The sequence below is a fragment of the Sinocyclocheilus grahami genome, unplaced genomic scaffold (assembly GCF_001515645.1).
Source record: "Sinocyclocheilus grahami isolate Dianchi unplaced genomic scaffold, SAMN03320097.WGS_v1.1 scaffold1.1, whole genome shotgun sequence".
Lineage (NCBI taxonomy): Eukaryota > Metazoa > Chordata > Actinopteri > Cypriniformes > Cyprinidae > Sinocyclocheilus > Sinocyclocheilus grahami.
The window spans coordinates 1,594,030-1,618,407 of record NW_015505180.1 but is presented as its reverse complement, the minus strand read 5'-3'; the positions used below and the strand labels follow the sequence as shown (position 1 = coordinate 1,618,407).

At 39.5% G+C, this 24,378-nt stretch overlaps 1 protein-coding gene and 1 long non-coding RNA gene across 3 annotated transcripts; one reads left to right on the top strand and one right to left on the bottom strand.

Moving 5' to 3' along the window:
• Positions 1–1,772: 1,772 nt before the first annotated feature.
• LOC107571724 (cullin-associated NEDD8-dissociated protein 1) lies at positions 1,773–15,442 on the bottom strand. Of its 2 annotated transcripts, none has more exons than XM_016259053.1 (15): positions 15,139–15,442; positions 12,335–12,478; positions 11,671–11,825; positions 10,384–10,507; positions 9,567–9,823; positions 8,264–8,369; positions 7,863–8,008; positions 6,376–6,668; positions 6,046–6,187; positions 4,327–5,820; positions 4,087–4,182; positions 3,776–3,945; positions 3,530–3,694; positions 2,973–3,080; positions 1,773–2,695 (listed from the first exon to the last, which is right to left on the bottom strand). In XM_016259053.1, the coding sequence occupies exons 1-15, from the start codon at positions 15,204–15,206 to the stop codon at positions 2,471–2,473; spliced, it is 3,693 nt and encodes a 1,230-aa protein (XP_016114539.1). In that variant the 5' UTR covers positions 15,207–15,442; the 3' UTR covers positions 1,773–2,470. The 2 variants fall into 2 exon arrangements, with proteins under 2 accessions (XP_016114539.1, XP_016113908.1); XM_016258422.1 differs by lacking the exon at positions 15,139–15,442 and adding an exon at positions 14,485–14,864.
• A 70-nt stretch (positions 15,443–15,512) lies between these two features.
• On the top strand, positions 15,513–23,542 carry LOC107573250 (uncharacterized). Its single transcript, XR_001607530.1, has 4 exons — positions 15,513–15,571; positions 20,905–21,050; positions 22,925–23,022; positions 23,468–23,542. It is a non-coding gene; the product is annotated as an uncharacterized lncRNA (long non-coding RNA).
• Positions 23,543–24,378: the final 836 nt, after the last annotated feature.

Sequence of the window (24,378 nt, the reverse complement as noted above, 5' to 3'; positions counted from 1 at the left end):
TGGCGGTGGGAGGGGGGGGGGGGGGGGGGGTGTCATATGTCCATAGTAACACATCAGAAAATGTCCTAATGCTGGATTTTGTTAGAGAATGGAATGTAATTTTTGGTACAACAGTTCCTTTAAAAAATCATTTATGAAAGATTAATAATATGAAAGATAATGGAAAACGTGTATGGACTTGTGATCGGAATTTATCTGCAACCAAATGTATTATTTCAGAGACAACTTAAATTAAATGTAGATGAGGTACAAAGAGCCTCAAACAAAAGTGATGCTACTAACCTTTTTCAAATCCAGAGTAGTTCTTCTTCAAAAGTGCTCAATGTAACAAGAACACCTATAAAGTCAGTAAAAAAAAAAAGAGTAAGGTGTTGGGGGGGGGGGGGGGGGGGGGGGGGGGGGGGTCATATGTCCATAGTAACACATCAGAAAATGTCCTAATGCTGGATTTTGTTAGAGAATGGAATGTAATTTTTGGTACAACAGTTCCTTTAAAAAAATAATTTATGAAAGATTAATAATATGAAAGATAATGGAAAACGTGTATGGACTTGTGATCGGAATTTATCTGCAACCAAATGTATTATTTCAGAGACAACTTAAATGAAATGTAGATGGGGTACAAAGAGCCTCAAACAAAAGTGATGCTACTAACCTTTTTCAAATCCAGAGTAGTTCTTCTTCAAAAGTGCTCAATGTAACAAGAGCACCTATAAAGTCAGTAAAGCAAATTGGAACTAGCCATTTCAGCCAGCTCTTGTCATTTTTGTGCGTAATAGGCATCAGCCATTATTATGGTTCTTAACTGAACTTGAAGGACCATAAAATGACATTTAGATGCAGGCAATGGAACTTTTATTGATTTCTTATGGAGGAACATTGCCATACGGTAATACTTTAATGGATGTAGAACGCGGTCCGTACATGACTACACAAATAAACCTAGACGGTGTGTATTCTACACACTGCTTTCCAGGGCATCAGATTCAAACTTCAGTCACCCACTGGTAAGCTATACGGTGATATCTATGATGGTGTTCCTTTCCCCAACATACAGATATCCTTAAAAAGAGACCTGCACACTAAACACAAGAGTATTGTGGTAAATTAAACTAGCTCTATTCCCAACCAATGTTACAGGTGAGCAGTTCAAACAAGGCAATATAATAGTGGATCTAAACAGCGAGAACAACAACCTTATGGTTTTAGAATACAGTCGAGCACCTGAGAGAATATTCTCCACTCATTTTATTCACATATGTGCGTTCCATACAGGGCAATATTTTCTCATAACAATGTTTGATGTTATTTTTCACCTCTATATGCCGGAGCTAAACAAAACTGTCATCAAATAGAAAAAGAAAAATATTATGCAAATCGTGTGCAGCTGAATGCTCATTTCTCTGGATGTGTGACACATGCCGATGACTGGCAATTCTGCGGACAGTGGGAATGTAATGAAATGCAGTGAAGGAAAAATAAGCAGTCACTCATCCAATGAAATACCCTAACTATGCCACACCTCTTCAGGATAATATTTCGAAGATTTGTCTCGCTCTGTACTTAAGTTGTCAACAGTAAAAAGAGGAGATGACATTCAAATCGTACAAAAACCTAATAAAACTTGTCTGATAAGAAACATGACGGGAAAAAAAAAACATGGTCCTGGAAATGATTCAAACTCACTGAGTGCTATCGTTTACCCCTGTAGATCCCGATTTAAGTCATCAGCAGCCTAGAATGTAAAGAACAAATCTCTGGATGTGTGACACATGCCGATGACTGGCAATTCTGCGGACAGTGGGAATGTAATGAAATGCAGTGAAGGAAAAATAAGCAGTCACTCATCCAATGAAATCCCTAACTATGCCACACCTCTTCAGGATAATATTTCGAAGATTTGTCTCGCTCTGTACTTAAGTTGTCAACAGTAAAAAGAGGAGATGACATTCAAATCGTACAAAAACCTAATAAAACTTGTCTGATAAGAAACATGACGGGAAAAAAAAAACATGGTCCTGGAAATGATTCAAACTGCTATCGTTTACCCCTGTAGATCCCGATTTAAGTCATCAGCAGCCTACAATGTAAAGAACAAATCTCCCATGGTAACACAAATACTGTGGTCAATTCATTTTCAGGTAACCTAGTAAGTCCCTCTGCACCTCTGTGAGTGCAGGACCTCAGGAATTATGAAAATGAACAAGAAAAAAATTTAAAAATTGGAGAACAATGAACAACTGAAGCGATTTCCTGCTGTTTATAGAAAAACAAAGAATGTGGCTTTGAAGCTTAAGAGAACACATGTCTCTCTTTTCATTAGTTTTTTTCTTTTCTTAATTTTAGATTTTATTTTCCTCCTATTTTTGATTCAGTGCAATGCATGGAACAATACAAGGGTCCCCCAGGGTTGGTTTTTCTTTGTGGATTTTCTCAAGAGCGATGGTAATGGGTATGTTGTCTTAGTCGTTTAACTGGTGTCCATGGATTCCATGTTGGCGCTGGAGGAGTCCCTCTGGATGCTGTCAAAGATGGCAGCCAGCTCAGGGTTGGAGCTGATCTGAGATTGGAACTCGCTCATTAGGGGGCTCTTCTCTGCCTCTGGGATGGTTAGCAAGGCCACTACTGCCCGCATGGCAGATCGTTTGAGCTCGTCCTGCTTCTCAAACTCCTGCTTCACAGAGTTGGCTTTTACCTGAGAAAGAACATAATTAGAAATCAAAGGACTCTCACTTTTTTGACCAATGAATTGGCATCACTATTTGATGACCTTTCCAGTAGTCTGTGATAACTGAGAAAAAGAGGAACTGTTGAGAAAAAAGGGGAAACAGGATTGGCAAATATTGCAAACTAAATTCAAACTTTCACCCACTATGGAAACCACAGACGCAGCTCAATTCAGATTTCCTCTAATGTCATACAAAGAAGCTGCACTATGTCTGATTTTGGTGTTTGCGGAATATTTTGCTTACCTTTGTGGTGCATGTCGCCCTAAGCGGCTCTACAAGTCTGTCCAACCTCTGTAGCACTGCACTGGGACACAGACTAGATAATCTGGCCAGCATGAGGAACGTCAGCATCTGTAAACACATTAATAGAGCAAAAAGACCTATAAACCTTTGTGAATAATGAATCTACGCACATGCATTTGGTCCCACTAAAGTTCCTTGTAACTATCAAATACCCATGGCTTGCTAGGTAAATACATGATAATTTGATAATTCCTGTTAAAAGTGTATAGGTAAACAAATGAATCGTATAAAACTACATATTTTCTAGCACAAAGTCCTCAATTGCATTAAAATAGTTAATGCTCCCGCTTCATTATGATGCAAGTACACCTGGTAATAAGTACATTTAAAATAAAGTTGGACCATGTCTGTTGCATTATGCATTTATGCCTTTGATGACCGCACACTGAATCTCTGTTAATCAATTCACTCTTTCATCATCTGTGCTCACTAAATGATCTGCATGGCAAAAAGCCTGTGTCTCATGAAAGATTCATGGGTCGAGTTTGATGACTTACCTTGATATCGTAATGGTCCTTAAGTCCGTCTTCAACATGGTTTAAGAACTCAAAGATGTCAAGTCTATCAAGGCAACTGTCTAATAGAGTGTACATGCATTCAAATGCAGCCTTCCGGATGTCCAGACCATCGTCCACTGTGTGTTTGAACGGACCCATCTCAACCTAGAAAGAGACGGGTGTCACTGAGCTTTGAGGTTTTAAAAAGACAGTAAAGCAAAAGGCTATGGACAAAGGGCAGATTACCTCTCTGATTAAATCCTTGCGCACTTTGGTCTCATTGTACAAATGAGGGAGAACTGTATCCAACAGGTCTCGAATAAGAGAAGGTTTGTTATGAGCTGCAGAGTTGAAGGTAACTAGAGCCACTCTTCGTACATTGAGGTCTGGATCTTCCAATGTTTTCAAGAAATCCCCTAGAAATATATTTAAAAAAAATACTCAAATTAAAACCAGTTCTAAAATGTGTGTTCTGGACAAAATTCAAAATTTGAACTTGGCGTAAGAGAAAAATATATATTTCCAAAAGGAGAAAACCAACTGATAACAGCACTTGCCTATGCAGTTTTTAAGAAGGGGGTCAATTGTCTGTGGGTGATCAGAAATTGTGAATTTAACAGCTGTGACTACAGAGCTCCTGGCATAAGATGATCCTGGGGAGAAAGAGAACACTTCAATCAAAACTCTGAGATTTATGAGAAACAATTTGTGATATAAAAACCATCTAAATAGTAATTAAATTTTCATTTAACAAAGTCTTTGTGATACAGAATTAACAGGCAGAGTTTGACAATCACCTGATAAGAGATAGCCTTTTAGCCTGGGCAGAAGGGTCTCTGGGTCGATGAGTGTTAACTTTCCCAGACATTCAGCTACCACGTTCCTTGTGCCTTCTTCTGTACACTCGCAGTGTTTGAGCAACAGCGCCCACACATTTTCAACATACGGTTTAATCCCTGCCACCGAGGCAGAGCTGATGATTTCCTTGAGAGAGTGCAACAGCAGGTACTGTCGCTTGGGTTGGCCAGAGATCTCTTGCAGGACAAAGGGTAGGTACTCCGGGAGGTTCCCCACGCTGATGCTGCCTAACGCATATGAAGCTGCTGATTTGACCTCTTCGCTGGCTGAAGAGAAGGCATCCAGTATGACTGTTTTCAGCTCGGGCTGACCGCTCAGATCAACGTGATGGCCGACCTCTCCAAGGGAAAGCAGAGCCAGCAATCGGATGGAGTCAGTGGAGCGTGAGTTCTTCACATCTTGAATGAACTGTCCCACCACTGCAGGGCCCTCTTTAGGACAAGCACGAGTAAGAGCGGCCACGCACTTTGCAATGGAGTAGTAGGATTGCTTATGGGTGAGCGCTGTACTCTGGGCATACACAGGACCTGTTAGCATACGTAGCAGATCCATGTAGCCCAAGCTGGCAGTTCCTGTAGCTACAAGAGCCTTGAAGAATTCCAGCATGGCGCTAAGAGCGCCACCTTGCAGCAACGGTGAACGAACCAAAGCTATGAGTTCAGCCAAAATAGAGCCACTTATCTTAGACAGTGAATCGGGGTGGACTCGTGCAAGAGTGGTGAGGAAGCTGATAGCCATCTGGGAGACATGCATATCGCTTTCATTGATAAGAGGTGGCAGCTCAGCCAGTACAGCGTCAATCATGGCCGGTGTTACACTATCGCTGTAGTTCTTGACCAGAATGTCCAGTGCAGCCAGTGTGCTTAGTTTCAACGCTCGTTGGTTCTTTCGTAGGAAGGAGGCAAGAATGGGAACAGCCTCACCCAAGATGGGCCTAAGGTTGATCTTCAGCGGTGACCCTGCAATGAGTGTGAGAGCTTTGACGGTGGTCAGCCTTGTTATCTCATTCTTTAGTCGCTCTAGGAAGATGTGGAGAGTGCCCGGTAGGTCTGCACCAAGGCTATCACCAAGGTTGCAGATAATTTGCCCCATACAAGAAATAGCTCGCTCTTTAACTTCCTGGTCGATATCTGCTGCCTTCAGCCTTTTAATGGTGCAAGCAAAAAGGTCAGAAATGTATGGCGAGGCATCAAAAACATCTGTTTGATCCAGGGGCCTAATGACTTTGACCAACTGCTGGGTGACCAGCAGTGCTTCAGAGGTGATCTTATAAAAGGGATCACCCACACAAGCAACTACAGGAGGCACTATAGCCTGAACATGGGGGTGGAAGACTTGAGGCTGATGGTTGCACAGGATCACATACAAGCAAGACAGGGCATCGATCTTCAGATTTGAAGAGCTTGACTTATCGTTGAGAGAAAATATGATTCCTAGATGGAATAAAATTTACAAAGTCACTCCAAATGCACAACATAATGGCTACATGCAATTTCCAACCAAAATAAAAATCTTTATCATTCCAAGGTTTACACCACTGAGCTTTTAAAAAGGTCACAGGTAAAATGCTGATCAACCTTGTCAAGAATTAAGCATATGATAATGGATGGAATGACTCTACTCTCTTTAACATTTAGTAGCTTGCCTGCGGCACATACCTGGGATGAGAACAGGAATATGCTGCGTCAGGGCCCCTGGCAGCACATTCACTAGTTCTGTCAGCATGTTGAAGCAGCACTGCCGGGTCTTAACACTTTTCTCCTTCATCTGTTTGTGCAGTGCTTTTACTATCATGGACACCTGCAAAGGCACACAAAATATCACCCTTATAAATAAACTTACATAATTAGAAAGCCCAAGAGTATGAAGTAATGTTGTTACTGTCTACAAATACTCTCCACAGTATATTGCAATGATTCAAAGGAATGTATCTGTGTGTCTGTATAAACTAGCAGTACTAGATTAAAAACAAGTATGTCTCTCCCTACCTGACTTTGAAGCATTGTAAGAGGAGTTTCTCCCTGTTCCATGGCATCCGGATCACAGAGCCAGCTCTGGGCAGGGCGTGTTTGCTTGAGTAAGGACAGGTAGGCATGGAAAACATCTGCCTTGACGTTTTCTTCCCGCTCTTTAAAGCGGGCAATGAGCGCTGGAGAAACAGTGCGGTAGAACTCCGGTAACATCTCATGTCGTGTGCTCACCACGGCATCCAAGCACTTTGCTGCTGCTCTCCTCACTTTCCAACTCATGTCGTCATCGTCACTGTACTCATCATCACTTCCTGTTTGGATCACATGAGTTAGATGATATCATAATCACAGTCGCTTATTTGAATAAACTGCTACAATCCATTTTGTTCACAATAGATGGCATGGGTACTTCAGTTCCAAGCTAGCAGTCCTGAAAATAATTTCTGTTAACACTCAGACACTGTTGAACATACAGGCCAACAAGTTTGTCCCCTGAACCCTCTGCTTCAGCAACACAAAGAGCGTGGGCTTCTGAGAGGAAAACAAATGTACCCTCATATCTGCTGCCAACCTGTTTGAGCCTCCCAAGGCTGCTTACAAGCTAGTGCGTAGTCAGCACAATCAGTTATTGAAAAGAAAATAACAAATAGGTATGAATATGATTTATGGATGAAAACAACACTCCAGTATTGGCTGAGATTAAACATTTTTGATGCCAAAAAAGATCAAGTATACCAAAGGCATTCATGAAGGCAGTGGATGTCAAACTCAAGCTTTTGGACAGGGCTTGTCATTACAATATTGTTCCTGCAACCTGCATTTCTTCAACCATACTTCCACATGAAACACTTCATTCCAAGACTTTCAACATGCAACACGAAGCACATCCAAACTCAGCTGTGCTTCAGAGCACTAATGGTTATAAAAGCATTTTCATTCAGAGAATTCACAACCTGTGTCACAGAAAGGGGCATGCCATGCTAAGCACAAGCATTTAGGAGAGTCAAAAGGTGTCTGCTTGACAATCTCTAAGGTAACAGATGAATGGTGGCAAATGTTTAAGCCTGTCTGGACATTACAGGACAATCAGTACCCCCCAACCCCAATCTCAGAGCCAATTTAACCGGCTACGAAGGCTTAAGCATTATTCAAAGCTGCTAGACCGGACAAGTCGCCATCGTCCATTCATTCCAATAACAAGCTAATTTCTGATCGTCTGGCAGTCTCTACAGATGTCCAACTTTTCAGTCCTCATACAGGGACAGACTGCCTCTCCAACAGCTGCATTATCAAGATGCTGCTTTCAAAGTCACTAATGGTTTTCCCCAAAAACGTGGAGAAATAAACCCAAGGGTTTTTATTATTTTTATGCCACCAGCAGAGGCTACGACACACCAGAACTTATGAACTGAGCTGGTAACCTACAGCTAAACAGACTTTTGGTTCAGGAGAGAGAATAAATCCTTCTTCCCTCAGACAGAGAAGAGAAATGCCCCTCCTCGTACCTTGATAATCTTCGTCTACACCGTCAGCATCCATTGCATTCTCATCTTCATCCTCGTCGTCATAGTTGTAGTTGGGGTCATAGGTCAGATACTTAAGACAGATGCTAATGACTGTTGGGACATGTGGGTAGACTTCCTTCGGACACCTGAGAATCATAATCAATAAGAGTTTTTTTTTTTATTACACAAAATATCATCAAGTCATGCAAAAGTGAAACTTGGTTTATCATCTGCTATATTTTTGTTGGTAATCTTATAATCTATACTACTACTACTCACAAAAAAAAAAAAAAAATAGTGTAGTCATTACTAAATAACTCCAATAACTCATACATTATAATATCATGAGAATCAATTTAATATCATCTGGTATCAACGGTTAGATGGAGATGTAGACTGACCTCCGTACGAAAGACTCGAAAGCTTGTATGCAATATTCCCTCAATTCATCGTCATCAACATTGCAGAACTTCACCACCAATGGGATGATCTTCTCTAAGTACTCACCTGCAAGATAAAACCAACAAGTTGTCATTTACCCGCACATCAGACAGATCTGCTGGGTTACAAAAATTAACATCAAACTGCAATAATTAATTGAGAAATATAAATGAGTTCGGAAAGCAGCAAGATAAAGGCCTTGCTGTGTTCAGCACAAAGAAATAATCTTAAGATGACAAAGACTTAATTAAAACAGTAGCACAAGAGATAGCTACAAAACAACTGAGTGCATTCCACTGAAGTAATCTTACGCATCTTAATCGCAGCTGTCTTTGTTTCATCAAACATAGGCGGTAACTGGCTGATGGGGGAAATGGTGCACCACAGCAGCAAACCTAAATGACTTTTCGCTTCATTTCATTTGTGTCAAATGGCCTGCCTTAGCAGCCCACCAATGGAACAATGTTGATGACAAGGTGAAGTGTAATAATGACCGTACTAGAGATTGTTCCATCTCTTGTCACAAAATAACATTCTGGCAATTTGTTCGGTCAAATTTCAAGGAGAGTTGCCTTCAAGCTTATACTCCCTATACAACTGTGCTTTGAGGGTGGAATTGTATAAAATAGTCAAACTTTTGAATAATTAAGGACAACTTTAATGTGTTATATTATTGTATCAGTTATTAAAAACTGTGGAAAAGAGAAAGACAAAATATCTTTGAATGATCTCAAAATCTTTCCTGTCAATGCAACACTGGAGGGGAAAGATGACACACATCGGCCTGAATAACTTCTACTGCTCATCAGCCTGAGCATTCATAAAGTGAAATGTAATCAAGATTCAGTGCCAATGCTGTGACCTCAATTTTGAACTAAACATTTTCTATCATAAGAAAGGACTCCAGCCTTCAAGATCAAGCCATGGAGAACTGCGCTAAAAAAGGCAATACTTAGGAGGGGAAGATATCATCACACAAATGTATTTACTCTATGCTTTCTGCAAAAAAAAAAAAAAACTATTGTAATAATTACACCATTTAAAGATCTTTGAGGACAGCTTTGGTTTGCTTTAGCTCATTCCAGCAAAGGCTAAATTACAGCATCAGTGGTGAAACTAATAGCTGTATGAGAAGATCACAGTTGATGGCTTCAATAAGTGCAAAGTAAAATTGCTTTCAGCACTTAAAGAGTAACTGAGATGAGGTCTTGAACCCTGAAGACATTAAGTTAACTGAGGTCTGTAACAAAGGGGGAGCCTCACCAATTCTGTGGCCAGCTTGTCTGCTGATGGCAGCAATACACTGGATGTAAGTGCGCGTGGTTGACATAGATTCGTTGCGTGAGAGCTCGGATAGTAAGTGCTCGATGAGGTCCACAAAGACCAGGTTTCCACAGCTCATGACCAGATGTCCCAGTGCTATGATTGTCCTCTTTCTCACTGCCAGGCGAGGGCTTGTCAATTGAGGCAGCAGACAGCTCAGAATGGAAGGATGGAAATTCACTAAGAGGCCACCTTGTCTGGGTGAATGAACACAAACAACGTAAGAAAAAGAAGAATTTGTTGCAAAAACCACAGAACGAGCACAAATTTTGCCTCTTTATTAGACAGGAAATATAGAATACTAAAATAATACTCTTACTATTTCTAAAGCTTATAACATATAGAGCAAATTTCTTTTATTTACATTATAAAAAAGGGCACATTTTATCCCACGATGCATTTTAATTGGTAGTTTAGGACCTTAGCAATGGCACGCTTGTGTATTCAATTTCCCAAGGAACACACAAGCAGGATAAATGCTTCTTCCGAATGCATGAATGTAAATATAAATGAAAGACGCAATCACCCAAGACAAATTCAAAGTCTGCCATTAGTTACCATACAACAGAGATAAAAGTCGGCCTCTAAACCGAAAGGTTTACAAGAATATTCTGCTCAGTGAACTGAGAACTGTCACAGAGGGGAGATGCATGTGCACAAACACATCCAGAAATTACCTGGCAGGAACCCATGTGCACTCAAAAGCACAATTGGTCTAAACAAAAGCAGCAGTCATCACATGGCTCGTCTGACATACCTGCACAGCATGTCTGCCATGATGTCCAATGCTTCCAGCTGAACTGAGACGTCCTCCTGCTTGGCAATGGCACTTGTGAGGCGGCCTGTAATCTTTTTGCAAACGCTAGCAGCAAGAGCAGAGCCTAAAGCATAGAGAAATGGACTTAGCAGGCAAGATGGTGAAGAAAAACAACTAAATATTAGTACTGTGTTCGATACAGCGATACAACGATCTATCGTCACAGAGATTTGACCATACGAGTATCGATACAGCTGTCCCAGTATCGATATTGTGGCACGTGTGTAGCGGTGGTCCGCGCTTAATTTGAATACAAGAACAATGTTTAAAACTGAGTAGAAAAGTGCAAGGTTTCTAAAAAATAATGAATAGAGCATAATATATAGGCTACAACAAGGTTTAATCTGGCCGCAGAGGAACACAACCGGGGTTGCCTGATATAAAGAGACGTAATCCCCAAAACAGAGTTTCCCACTTGCGCAATACGGAAATATCTGCTAAGCGTGCTACTTATCTTTGTCAACCTGACAACCCTGTGTACGCGCGCTCTCTCCACTGTGGATAAACGTGCTTGCTTTCTGAAAACACTGGTTAGCTTGCAGTTTAGCAATCTCCACTTCAATATTCTATTCTCAGAAAAGTGTAATTCATCAAGTGTTCATTTATGAGAGAGAGAGAGAGAGAGAGAGAGAGAGAGGCTGTGTATGTATGAATTACCACCGTTTTGCCGCGTTTCTCTATTAACAGTGAAGCTGTGGCTTTAATTCCTTTAGAAACAATGATGTTACCAGCTCCTTGTTGAGAAAGATAATGTAGCTCTTGAGCAATTAAGCTATTTAGTTGATAAAATTGCGGGGCAGTGCTAAAAAGTTTGCAAACAAGATGCAAACAATCAGAATATTGTACCTGGTGGGGAGTGCACAATGTAAACATGAAACATATGCCATTACCTATATTGCACTGTGGTACACTTATGGAGGCCCTTCATAATGCAGAGGTCAACTGCCTGCTCTACCAATAGTTAGAAATGGCACTATAGTATGCAGCGTTTAATAAACTGCTGTTTTACTAAACTCTTCTGAGGTGAAATTCAATACAGTCCCGTATCGTGGCCTCTGTATCGTATCGTGACTTTGCTGGTGATACAAAGCCCTACAAAATATAGCCAATCACATGTGAATGAATTCTCTGTCCTTTTAGCACATGATAGAGGGAAAAAAACAGCTTGTCGGACAACTCTGGAAACGATTGCATTAATAACATTACACAGAAAACATGTTGTTTTACCGCTGGACGCTGGTGGGAGCTCTCCAATCACCGTCTTGAGGCCAATGCTGGAAATATCTCGAAGCTGCTCCTTATCTGATAACATGTTTGTACACAATGTATCAACAATGGTTTCGACCTGGTACTCCTTCACTTTGCTGACAAGTGGGCCCAAACTGCAAGAAATAAGGACTTTTAGTACAATCTCTGAAATGCTTCCTATTTGTCTACTGCTTGCAAAAAACGTCTACTTTTACTGCTACAAAATGGTACATTGCAAGTTATTTCTGTTTAGCATTCAAGTCAGTGTTAATCCATTCACAAGATGGCTTTATCTTCCATAAGGCTTAAAAAGTGTTGCTATAAGCTAACCTGTTATGAAATTACAGAAATGAAATTGAAAAAACAGAATGAAATTAAGAGAAATTACTGACTTATTCATGCAATCCCTTCAAAAATATATTGGGAAAAAATTATCTTAGAGGCTAATAACAGAGATAAATCAAAGTAAAAAACAGCAATACCTCTCACTAAATCACTGCGGCATGAATCAATTTCACATTAAAACATTTTCAGAGGACAAACTGAAGCCAATTCATGAAGGACATGCTGAAAATATCCAACTAAGAGAAGCTTTCAAGTTCATGCAATCACAGAAACAAATCAACAAAGGCAACATTTTTACCATTTTACAGCCAGATTCTGAACTTCTCCATTCTTGTCCTCCAGGAGTTTTAAGATCATTTTGACCACCTTCCGTTCACTATCATCATCCAGCTTTATCGAATCCTTCTGCAATTCGGACATCAAATCATTGGTGGCCATGAATCTGAGGGAATAAACAAAAACTTACTGTGAATGACTTATCAGTTCATTTTATTATGAAGAAAAAGAAGTTTCTTCTACCAAAATTTTATAACTTGTGACCAATCCCTACCATCCAACAACATCATAAAAATACCTGTTTTCATTATCCAACCAATTGCCAATAGATAAAAATCAATCATCAACATTTTCTTCCATTGCATATCCTGTTTCACTCATAAAAACCAACATTTTACACAAGCAATGACTAGCAGTTGCAAGGTTTTTTTTCCCCGAGAGGGGTTCCCAATGGTCCAGACACACTGACACACTTAGAGGGTTTCATTTGACTTCAGCACTAACAGAATGGTTAATGTAAAGTCACTCACATGGCCGTAAAGTGAGACCAACCTGTATGGTGAGGCTGCTGGCATTGTCTCAAAACAAATGGGCTGACTGAAGCATTTTCACCTTTTCATCTCACTTGTCATGGTTTGCTAAATTCATAATCCACTTCTAAGATGAAACTGGAGTGGATTAAAATGAAATCTTGTCTTTGGGTGCCAACATCAAAGCCTCAGCATTGATGTGAGTGAAAACCTTCTGCATACCCTATTACATGCCATCTCTCTTTCTCTCTCTCTCTCTCACACACACATACAGACCTAAGTGCGTCTGCTTTGGCATATATTTGATGGCATGGAATCTCTTATTCCAGCAAGAGCCTAAGAAAGAATGAATAATGCATGAGACGCACACGCTCCAACAGCAGGGTGAGAGAGGGAACGCCAGCACACACCAGCAGTGGAGACCTAGAACGGTGTGTAAGCAAAATGTTCCCACGGGGTGAAATCTTGTGAAATTCAGAAAGAGCTGGAATGAGAACAGCAAACGGTTTGACGGAGATGACAGGCAGGAACGATTCTGGGAATATGATATGATGACTGACTGCATTAGAATTCATTAGAGGACGCCTGTCAGATATGTATAAAACTCACAAACCATTAACCTCCTGGTGGCCACTGCTGAATATACTGACATCATTAAAAGGGAATCCCCCAACAGCAAGACAGCCTAAAATACAAATTGTAACTGTATAGACCTAATCATAACTGTATTAAACTTCCTGATAATCATTATGCTTTTTAACGGTTATCAACATATTTACATGCTTCTGGCCTTGACAGCATTTCTGACCAGGCAAGTATTCTCAGAACAAAGTCTACAAGTAACTGTCATGCAAGATTTGCTAATTGATATTGCATTTAAGTAAATTAGCTATCATTATTCATTTTTAAAAATAATTTCTTCTTTTCAACCACTGCATTTATGTCAGTCTACATGTCAGTACGCACATGTAAAAATGAGAAGGTTTGCTGAAACACTGAATCCAGAGATCGTAATAAAAAGAATAGCCCCTAAATTCAAGATCTGCAATTCACATCATACAAACTTCTCCCAAAAAGTAGCGTATATGTAGTTTAATTCCTTGCACATATCATGGGCGTGCACTTATGCTACCATTGGCCGACTTATATGAACCCGAGGGGAATAAATCACATCAAGTACGAGATATTGGACTGACTTTACAACTCTCTCCACATTCCGCCCATGGTTTGGTGTAAATTCCTGTAACTTACTCGTTACGAATGATTTGACAGTTTGTGTGGAGTGCCATCAAAACGAAATGCTAAAGCTAATCGGCTAATACTAGCGGATAGCTGGCTAACATCCATACTAAAACCCACTTTTTGACAGCATCAGTTCCAGCAAGCAATGTCAAATTAACAAGTCAAATAGTCAATTATAGCCATAAACATATTACCCATGCACAAAATGGAGCCCCGCATAGTATGAGTTTGACATGCTAAGCTAAGCAGCTATATCTAAACAACAGTCGCGCTATTCGCGGCCTAAAACTTTCTGCGATCGATTCGTTATTTATTAAGACAGTTAAACCTCATCACAAGCCCCATAAATACACATGCATGCTCCTTAACACTCGATCTAGGCATCTGCACTACGACTGACCTGAAATCCTTGTCGCTGGATGTCATTTTCTCCAAAAGGTTAGAGATGTGGTAAGAGGCACTCGCCATGTTTGCAGTCTGGAAAACCACTTGTGTGTATGTTTAGGGCCAGAATGATTTAGTTGGCCTCTTTTTTGGAGGTTTGAGGGGGTTGTAAATTACAAGACGAATATCCAGAGTTTGTTGTGCAGGTAGGTGATCAGCAGCAGCTGTGCGGGGAAGAGCAGACGCTCATGCCTTGAGTTTGGATAGGTTTGAATGGAGGTGCTGCTCAGGCTCGGCTTCTGCAGGAGGGAGGAGCTCAGACTAGACAGGCGCTGCTGTCTGTGAGAAGACAGGGTGAGAATGGGGCTGTGTTTCAAAACCTTGTGAGCTGCCTACTTGGATAGCATGGGAACTCCATCTTTTGGGCATCATTTTCGTGGTAATGACAGGTAAAGGTGTTCTTATAAATATTATTTGATTGTACACAAATCATTTAACACAACCCTTTATTGTTTTGTGCTCAAAATTAATCATACGTGTGCTGTTATCTGTCCCAGAATTGTGTAGGTTACTGGGTAAATATATAGATTAGATAGTCAACAATTAATATAACTTGTTGGCCAAATGTTTGCTTTGTTTGTGAAGGGTCGCAAGTTATATTACGACTGACCTGAAATCCTTGTCGCTGGATGTCATTTTCTCCAAAAGGTTAGAGATGTGGTAAGAGGCACTCGCCATGTTTGCAGTCTGGAAAACCACTTGTGTGTATGTTTAGGGCCAGAATGATTTAGTTGGCCTCTTTTTTGGAGGTTTGAGGGGGTTGTAAATTACAAGACGAATATCCAGAGTTTGTTGTGCAGGTAGGTGATCAGCAGCAGCTGTGCGGGGAAGAGCAGACGCTCATGCCTTGAGTTTGGATAGGTTTGAATGGAGGTGCTGCTCAGGCTCGGCTTCTGCAGGAGGGAGGAGCTCAGACTAGACAGGCGCTGCTGTCTGTGAGAAGACAGGGTGAGAATGGGGCTGTGTTTCAAAACCTTGTGAGCTGCCTACTTGGATAGCATGGGAACTCCATCTTTTGGGCATCATTTTCGTGGTAATGACAGGTAAAGGTGTTCTTATAAATATTATTTGATTGTACACAAATCATTTAACACAACCCTTTATTGTTTTGTGCTCAAAATTAATCATACGTGTGCTGTTATCTGTCCCAGAATTGTGTAGGTTACTGGGTAAATATATAGATTAGATAGTCAACAATTAATATAACTTGTTGGCCAAATGTTTGCTTTGTTTGTGAAGGGTCGCAAGTTATATTATATGGTACATTTGTACATTTGTTGACTGGAGATATATATATATATATATATATATAAACAATTGCCTTTACCTTTACAGTATATTATCTAACATTACAGCATCTTTATATAAATGCAGAGATCTAAACAATTTCAGTATTTTATCTAACATTATAGTATGTTTTTATTAAACAACACTTTTTCATTGAAATTCAGTTGTTGTTGTTGTTTGTTTGTTAGTTTTTATAACAGTCAATATGGAAACTATATTGAAATCAGATCCGTCCTTGACTATTTGGATCAGTAATTAGAGGTCACTTGATAACTAGGTACTCCAAAAAGCTTTCAAATGATATTGTCTACCTCTATAGTGACACATGAAATAAATGGGAGAGAGAGAGAGAGAGGGAGAGAGAAAAGAGAAATCACTAGCAATTATCCTTTACTCTGTACTCCCTAAGACAGGTTTGACTTCTGGCCCGAGTGTTAGGTGTACCCTCTATAATACAATTTTTTGTGTGTGTGTGTTGTATGTCTTTTCTATAACATATAAATGCACATTTTTTTTTACAATGATCCAAAAATCTGAGATCACATCTGTTATTATTATACCAAAACAGAGGGATAAAACAAATCTTATGCCTTTTTTATGCATAAAAGACTTTTGCCTTAGACCTTTGGACCCTAATGTGAATTTAACACTTACAAGACATTCTTTAATTTCTTAGATTAGTGGTTCTTAGATTATAAGGGGCTGAATGTTACAGAGATACAGTATGTGTTTTTCTGTCCTAAGATTATCCAAGGCTTTTTCAGGAAATGATGTCCCAATTATGTTACCTCGTGCAGGCATTGATGTGTGATGGAAGTAGAAAAGCATGCCTATAGCTCTGGCATGCCTCTTTCTGTGGGCATTAACGCTCAGATGCTCCTAGCAAAACAGGGGCAAAGGGAAGAAAAGACTGTTGTGGCCTTATTTCCAAGTCTGTGCGTAAAAAGTTTCTATTGTGACATAAAATGGATTACAAAAAGCAAATAGGTTGATGAATATGTGACTTTTTCATGCATGCTGAAGACTTTTCAAACTTTTCCCCCAATTCTCTGCTACATGCAATTGATTGCCTAAGATTATCCAAGGCTTTTTCAGGAAATGATGTCCCAATTATGTTACCTCGTGCAGGCATTTTTGTGTGATGGAAGTAGAAAAGCATGCCCATAGCTCTGGCATGCCTCTTTCTGTGGGCATTAACGCTCAGATGCTGCTAGCAAAACAGGGGCAAAGGGAAGAAAAGACTGTTGTGGCCTTATTTCCAAGTCTGTGCGTAAAAAGTTTCTATTGTGACATAAAATGGATTACAAAAAGCAAATAGGTTGATGAATATGTGACACTTTCATGCATGCTGAAGACTTTTCAAACTTTTCCCCCAATTCTCTGCTACATGCAATTTAGAAATTACAAATGACCTCTTGTTTTGAAAGGACTGCAATCTATGGACCATTAATGATTTATTCAATTGAGGTAATTGCGTTCTACTCAAGCAATGGCCACCCCTTGTTGCACTTAACATTAAAATTAAATGTAATTTCCTGGCCCAACACTCAACTTAAATTGCTAGTCAAGTAACAGACGCATTAACCTGAAGAGGGGAAAAAAAGGAATTCATGGGCCACATTGAATGTCAGCTGTGAATACATGGTAATAGCAAAGATGTTATTTGTTCAATATAAAGAGCCTCAAGGCAAAGTCTCAGGAGAGCACTTCATTACTACAGGCTCCTATACATATAAACATTATCTTCTACTTCATCCTCACTATCTCAAAGAAGCACACGGATGACTGTGAAATAGCAACATGGCTCATTTCATCACCCCCTGTTCTGTTTTATTAAATGTGAAGTGTGTGATTTCACATTGAGGAAGAAACTGAAATTTAAGTGGTTATTTTCATCATCATTTTTTTGTTTAACTATTCATTTAAGCTGGGCTAAAGAAAATGTGTAACAGCCACATTATTACACACTTCACCTTTATCAAACTGTTTACCTCAGCTGACTTTATTAAGGAAAGACAGACAGAGACAAAGAGACACAGCAAGAGAGAGAGACAATTCGCACTGTGCTACATTGACTCATCAGAAGTGTTTGTCTTCATATTTCCTCTCCAGTTTCAAGTAAAATTACTCACAGCTTCAAACTCTGCTTTTTAATATGGACACCATGTTGCTTCCGACAGCTGCTTAGTCAAAGTATTTTATATCCACATCTGAATTACTATCTTAATTAGAGTCATTGTTACAGCAGCATTAATCAGACTGAAATATGGCACTGACCTAAAATACTCATTCCGACAGCGTTTACAAAGCCTTTACAGATGCTGCATGTGGCGTATGTCCTCAGTGTTTGATCCATCACCACATAGTTGTCAAGAGCCTCTCAGTTTATGATTGGTCAACAGCAGCTAAATTAAATGCAAGGGGCAATTATACAAGGTCATGTATTCTTAGACGGTGTCTCTGCACTCATCCAGCATCCTCCTCGAGTCTGTCTATCACAGTGTCTGATCTAGCTCTTCATCACCGCTGCTCTCTTTACGGCCTCTCTCTCTGCCTCCTGATTCACAGTGAGAAATAGCTCAGAGCCCTCAAGGGAGGTAGCCCGCAGGAGCGAGTGCGAGTGTATAGGTGTATGAGTGTGTGGCCTCATTGCAGGCATGCTCTCTGATTAATCAATGCTTTAAACACAGAGCACAACGGAATAGCCCAAAGGCTCCCAAAGGGGATGTAATGCAAGGTATAAAGCACCTTCCAGCACAACCTCTTTGAACTCACCACCTGCTCCGAGACCTCAGGTTGATGGAGAACATATACATGTCACCGATTAACGATCTTCAACAAGTACAGACCCCTAATATACCTAAATATACACTGATTCTGAAAGGGTTTACCATATCATTTACATGACTTTCAGTTCAACTTTGAGGCAATGACTTAGTGGTCAGTGCAGGGACAAGACAACCATAGACATGGAGGGAGACAGGTTCTTCCCAATATTCGGATTTGCTCTATACTGATATGGGTATTTTATTAATTACATTTAGTTCCCTACATTCAAAAACTCCAGCTGTGGTCCTTATGTGGATGAAACAGGTCCTATTCCCTAGTCAACACTTAAATTTGTTCCACTGTTGCTATAAAAACAAGGCTAAAACTAATAATGGCACTCATTTATTGGTGTTCCTGAAGTTATTATGTCGAATAAATACAATCAAGTGGATGCTGCACACTGGTGGTGGTTGAGGAGAGACCCCCCCCCCACATGATTGTAAAGCGCTTTGGGTGTACAACAATACACAATAAAGCGCTATATAAATGCATCATTCATTCATTCAATCATGCAAAAGTTATTTCTGGTCCACCGATCTAACTGGTCAAGCAGTGTTTCATATGGTCGAGTGGTCATATAAGAGTACAATATCACTGGGACTTGCTTGTTTGTTGTGTTTGTCAGTGACACTTTCTGCAGGTTACATTGCTATGCCAGTAGATGGCAGTAATTGACTGTTTTTGTGATTGAGACATTGAATCATTCATTCAAACTATTTATTCAAAAACATTGATTCATTCAGGAACGAATCAAGTGTTAGGCTGTGTCCGAAATCGCATACTCTCATGAGTAGGTACTTATTCTAAATAAGTCATTACTTTGCGGCCGCTGAAAAGGTATGTTCTATATAGTATGAATCTGTGTAGTATGAATGTAATCTGGACATACTACATTCGCCATGTTGTCATTGTCACGTGACCTATCAGCTTCACTTCACTATTTATAAATCCTCTCCCGTGGCCTTATGGGGTAGTATAATAATTTATGTTTCCTGATTTAAGAAACCTCCATGAATTTAGTGTCATCCAGTAAACAGAGGTGGAAGAAAATCATGTCCTCTGTAATTCATCACTTGACATTGTTATGTTCTTTCCAGCAGATTTTGGCCTTGCCTAATTAGACTCATTCTTGGCCAACCCACTCTTATTCTCAACACATTTAGCTAATTAAAGAGCTTAATCTAATTCACATTTGATTAACCAAGAACCCAATGAAGCCTTAATGTTGACAGCAAGACCTCGGAGAAAGCTGTTTTCGAAAGCTGGTGATTTAATTGGGTTTGAAATTTAAGTACCGCAGGCCACGTGTGATCATATTTTATTTCATAATTTGTTCTTTAGTGTCTCTAAAACTGATAGCAATGTCTCTGTTGGCTAACAGCTATTTGAGTTGGAAATATATGTTGAAGTGCTGGCAGAAGTTCTGTTTGTGAGGCAGAAAGACATTCTGTACTAAGATGAACCAGTTTAATAATGCAGAGAAATTCTCAATGAAACGTTCTTAGAATTGACAAGACAGTTGACCCTGAGTGGTCAGCTAAATATCTACAGTGGATCTAAAATATGAATAGTTAACTATAACTAGTTGTGGTTAATTATTCATATTTCCCCATGAGCTGATTCGCTACATATCTAAGAATCAAAGCAATATGTGACTGTACTGTTTAGCATTTTTCTTATTTTAAAGAACAATACTGTTCAATACTGTTTTGTCACAGGGACACAAACAACCATTTTGTATTCAGGTGGTCTTCTGAGAATTGATGTTTGTAGTGCTTGCATAACAACTGTCTTATTAAAAAGTGCTCTCTCTGCATCCCTTGTTTGCTAAAACAATCACATACTCACACAAAGTCACATAGAGCATGTAAGAGATCCACAAAGGATTCATCTGTAAAGAATATCAAAGAGAGCTGTGGGTTTTTTGTTTGAGCAGTAAATAAAGGCTATTGAATTCTCTAGTACTTATAAGTTTATTTGAAATATTTTTTTTGCATCAAGAAGCCACGAAGATCAAAAGGCAAGGAGTTTTTCCAAAGTTTAATTAATAAAAAGAATCATTTAAAACCATATATGAGACAGATAAATGATAAATGCATTGATAATTGATCAAGAAATTTGTAGTTGCCTTGATTAAAATGAGATGAGAATGAGGACAGTTTGAGTACATAATGTTTTTTTTCTCAACAATTGCTTATTCAGTGAATGAAATGCTGCACTGTTCTTGCGTAACATCAGGCCTTTGTCTCCTCTCTTTCAGAGGTTGTACTGGTACAGTTATTGATCTCCTCGTCTAGTGATTCAGATGCTTGGGGCCTTTGTGTTCTTTACTTCATTGTCCATTTCAGCACAGAAGCAAACATTACAAGGAGTTCTGTGAACTTATGATTCGTATGATAACTTAAGGTGAGTTATTGAACATCCTGGTCACTTCTTTTTGAATAATACAAATGTATGTGGACTGGGGCTTTCAAGCCCCAAAATGACAAAACGTCACCATCACATCAGCGTCAAAAAAGTGTCTATATGACTTGAACGCTATATTCCATGCCATGCAATAGGTTTGTGTGACAAACAGACTTAAATCATTAAGTCTTGAAAAAATGATGATTTAAATCATTAGCTGAAAATCTTGACAGCCATTCTAGTATTTCATGAGAATAATGTATGAATCATTCTTTTAAATTAGATTATTTAAATGAATCCGTTCACAAGACCCGTCAGAATGATCTTAAACTGATCCACTTTTCATTCTCAACTCAGTAACTCTGTGATTTTGGTCTGTTCTTCACACAAAGCTATCATAAGACTGATGAGGCTTATGAATTTTCTAATGCTTTTAGGGGTCTTTACATCCTATTTTAAGGTTAGTCCCATTTCATAGTAATTGCATGAAAAAGACCTAACAAAATTTCTTCTACAAAAGAAGCCATACAGGTTTGGAACGAAAAGATGGTGAGTAAATGATGACAGAATTTCATTTTCAGGTGATTTCATCCTACCAAACATGATTCATAATGGAGCATTCATTAATGGATTTAAGGCCTTGGGGAGATTACTTTGAGTCATCACAGACAGTACATTTAAAACTTTCAGAGGTTAAAAGGTACAGAAGCACACAATGATGTCATTAGTTGTCATGATGCATTTGGATTAGTGGTTGACTCTTCATTGGACGTTTCTAGGCCTTACAGCAGAGCACAGCACAAAACCCTACTGTGCCTTCAAGTTTTGCAGTTGCTGCTAGTTGTCATTTTGATACATTGAACATCAGGGAACTTGACAAGCCTTAGATGGGGAAGGCAAATAAAGACAAAATTATTGCCGACCATTTCTGACACCGCAGAGGATGCGTGACTATACTGTCTAGAGCGGTGGGTCTCATAGGAACTGTTCTCTACACTCCAGCAGTGCCAAACAAGAGTGAAAATAGTACTGACTATTTTATATATCTTTGTGAACATGTCAATGTTGACAGAACTTCTCTCATTACAAAATTTGACTGTATTTTAATGCCTTTCTAGGATTTCTTTTATATAATGTCATAATTGACAATTATAAGCTTCTTGCTAGCCCACTAGAAAGGGTCTATGCTATAAAAAACCCAACATACACGCAACAGAAACCACAAGAATTAATCTGTTTGTAGGACAGCTTCGAGCTTCTTTGCTTTTGTTCCTACTAAGGCAGAAATGGTATATGGGGCAGGGACATCTTCCAGGAGCTTCAATATTGTTCATAAAAAACTCCAAGGACTGTCACACAAAGTCAATAGCCTCGTCTAGTCATGGTGATGCTGAATTTCTTTTGAATATTTTGTTCTTAATTTCTCCCTGAGTAGTTGTTTTTCACTTTCTCTTGATTTTCTCCTTGGCTTCATCTTGGCTTTTCAATATCTGTCCCTCAGCAGCTTATTGGCTGCTAAGAGGAAGTACACCGCCACTGGATTTTTATTTGCCCATGCATACAAGAAGTGTAATGGGCACTAAAGCGCTCTGATTGAAGCAGAAATCATATTGCCTTTGATTGCCCCGTGAGACTTAAGGAGCTGCCACAGGGCCGTGAATTACATTGTGCACAGGCAGCCATGGTGCGAAGCCTGGCCTTTCTTAGCAGCAGCGGGAGCCGGTCTCTACTGCAAGACCTGCATGCGAATTTGCGATTTCAGCTTCCTCTGCAGACCCTCGGGTACCTCCTCAGGAGCAAAGAAATTCGCTTTTTTCCCCATCTGTACATTCACCATCTTTCCTGTATTCTTTATTTATGCTCCCTCTCTTTAGACTCCATCTGCTCAACTCTACAGACGTACAGTACAGAGAGCTTCACTGGCCTTGCACGCTGCTGAGAGTGAATGGGAATTCAACTCAAGGCATGCTGGGTAAAGTTGGGTATAACTGTGTGTCCTGCCTGAAAGTTCATCTCATGAATCACAGTTGGGTGAATGACTGTTATTAGCATTGACAGTTAAGAGCAGTAATGGCGGCCTGCTTGTCTTTTGATTACACCTTCAAATGAGGCAGTCCATCATTCGGTATGCAAGCATGCCAATACTTAGACAAGACGTCAAGATCAATGCCTGCTGATTGTTATTTCATAACAACTGCATGGTAATTACAGAGTGTTCTAATAATTGCTAAACATGGTCAATTATGTACAACCACAGTGGACAGGTTGAATAGCGAAAGTTTATTTAAAATACACACTTGTTGTAGCAGCTCTGCAACATCGCTCTGTGATTCATCACATCAAAGTCTCTCAGAAACATGTTCGCATTAATATCCATCAAAATGTGACAATAATTGTGTTGCTGTCTTCCTCTGCAGTTAAATGAAAGCGTATAATGGACAAGGTGGATGACAAGTTAAATGGCCTGGAAGGTAAAAGCTGGAATGTTTGGACCATGATGGAAAAATTGTGAAATGTTTGCAACTTTTTGGAAATCGTTACTCAGGACGTGTCGTCAGCACTGTGCTTCTGAAGAACGAGAAACACTGTTCAGTTATGAAGCTATTTCTAAAGAGAACAGCTATTCCCTTTGCAGTTGTGACTTTCTCATTATTACTATTCTAATATAAAATGGCAACGTTTAAGAATCAATGCATAAAACTGTATTTTGTTATGAACTGCTGTGTCCTTGATAATAATATTAGGGTTTTGTCCGATACAATAATGAAAACTGGTTTGTAATGAGCGATAGGATGAGTCAAGTAACTGCTACGTTTGGACCATGATGGAAAAATTGTGAAATGTTTGCAACTTTTTGGAAATCGTTACTCAGGACGTGTCGTCAGCACTGTGCTTCTGAAGAACGAGAAACACTGTTCAGTTATGAAGCTATTTCTAAAGAGAACAGCTATTCCCTTTGCAGTTGTGACTTTCTCATTATTACTATTCTAATATAAAATGGCAACGTTTAAGAATCAATGCATAAAACTGTATTTTGTTATGAACTGCTGTGTTATTGAACTGCTATTCCTTGATAATAATATTAGGGTTTTGTCCGATACAATAATGAAAACTGGTTTGTAATGAGCGATAGGATGAGTCAAGTAACTGCTATGCCTCATTAATTTTATAAAGCCACCATATGAAGGCCCAAAAAGTGCCACATTCTGCATCATGCATCATTAACGGAACAGATTAGGTATGACTAACCAATCTAAACATTAGATGCGCATGAATCTCTCCAGGTGAAAACTCTAAGCAAACCATCATTTTTATCCAGAAATTCCTT

Excerpts from the sequence above, each read along its gene's own strand:
- LOC107571724 (XM_016259053.1), bottom strand. The coding sequence starts at position 15,206 with ATGGCGAGTGCCTCTTACCACATCTCTAACCTTTTGGAGAAAATGACA. Across the intron at positions 4,183-4,326 it reads AAAAGGCTATCTCTTATCAG|GATCATCTTATGCCAGGAGC; the intron begins GTGATTGTCAAA and ends CTTTCTCCCCAG. Across the intron at positions 2,696-2,972 it reads GGGCGACATGCACCACAAAG|GTAAAAGCCAACTCTGTGAA; the intron begins GTAAGCAAAATA and ends GTTCTTTCTCAG.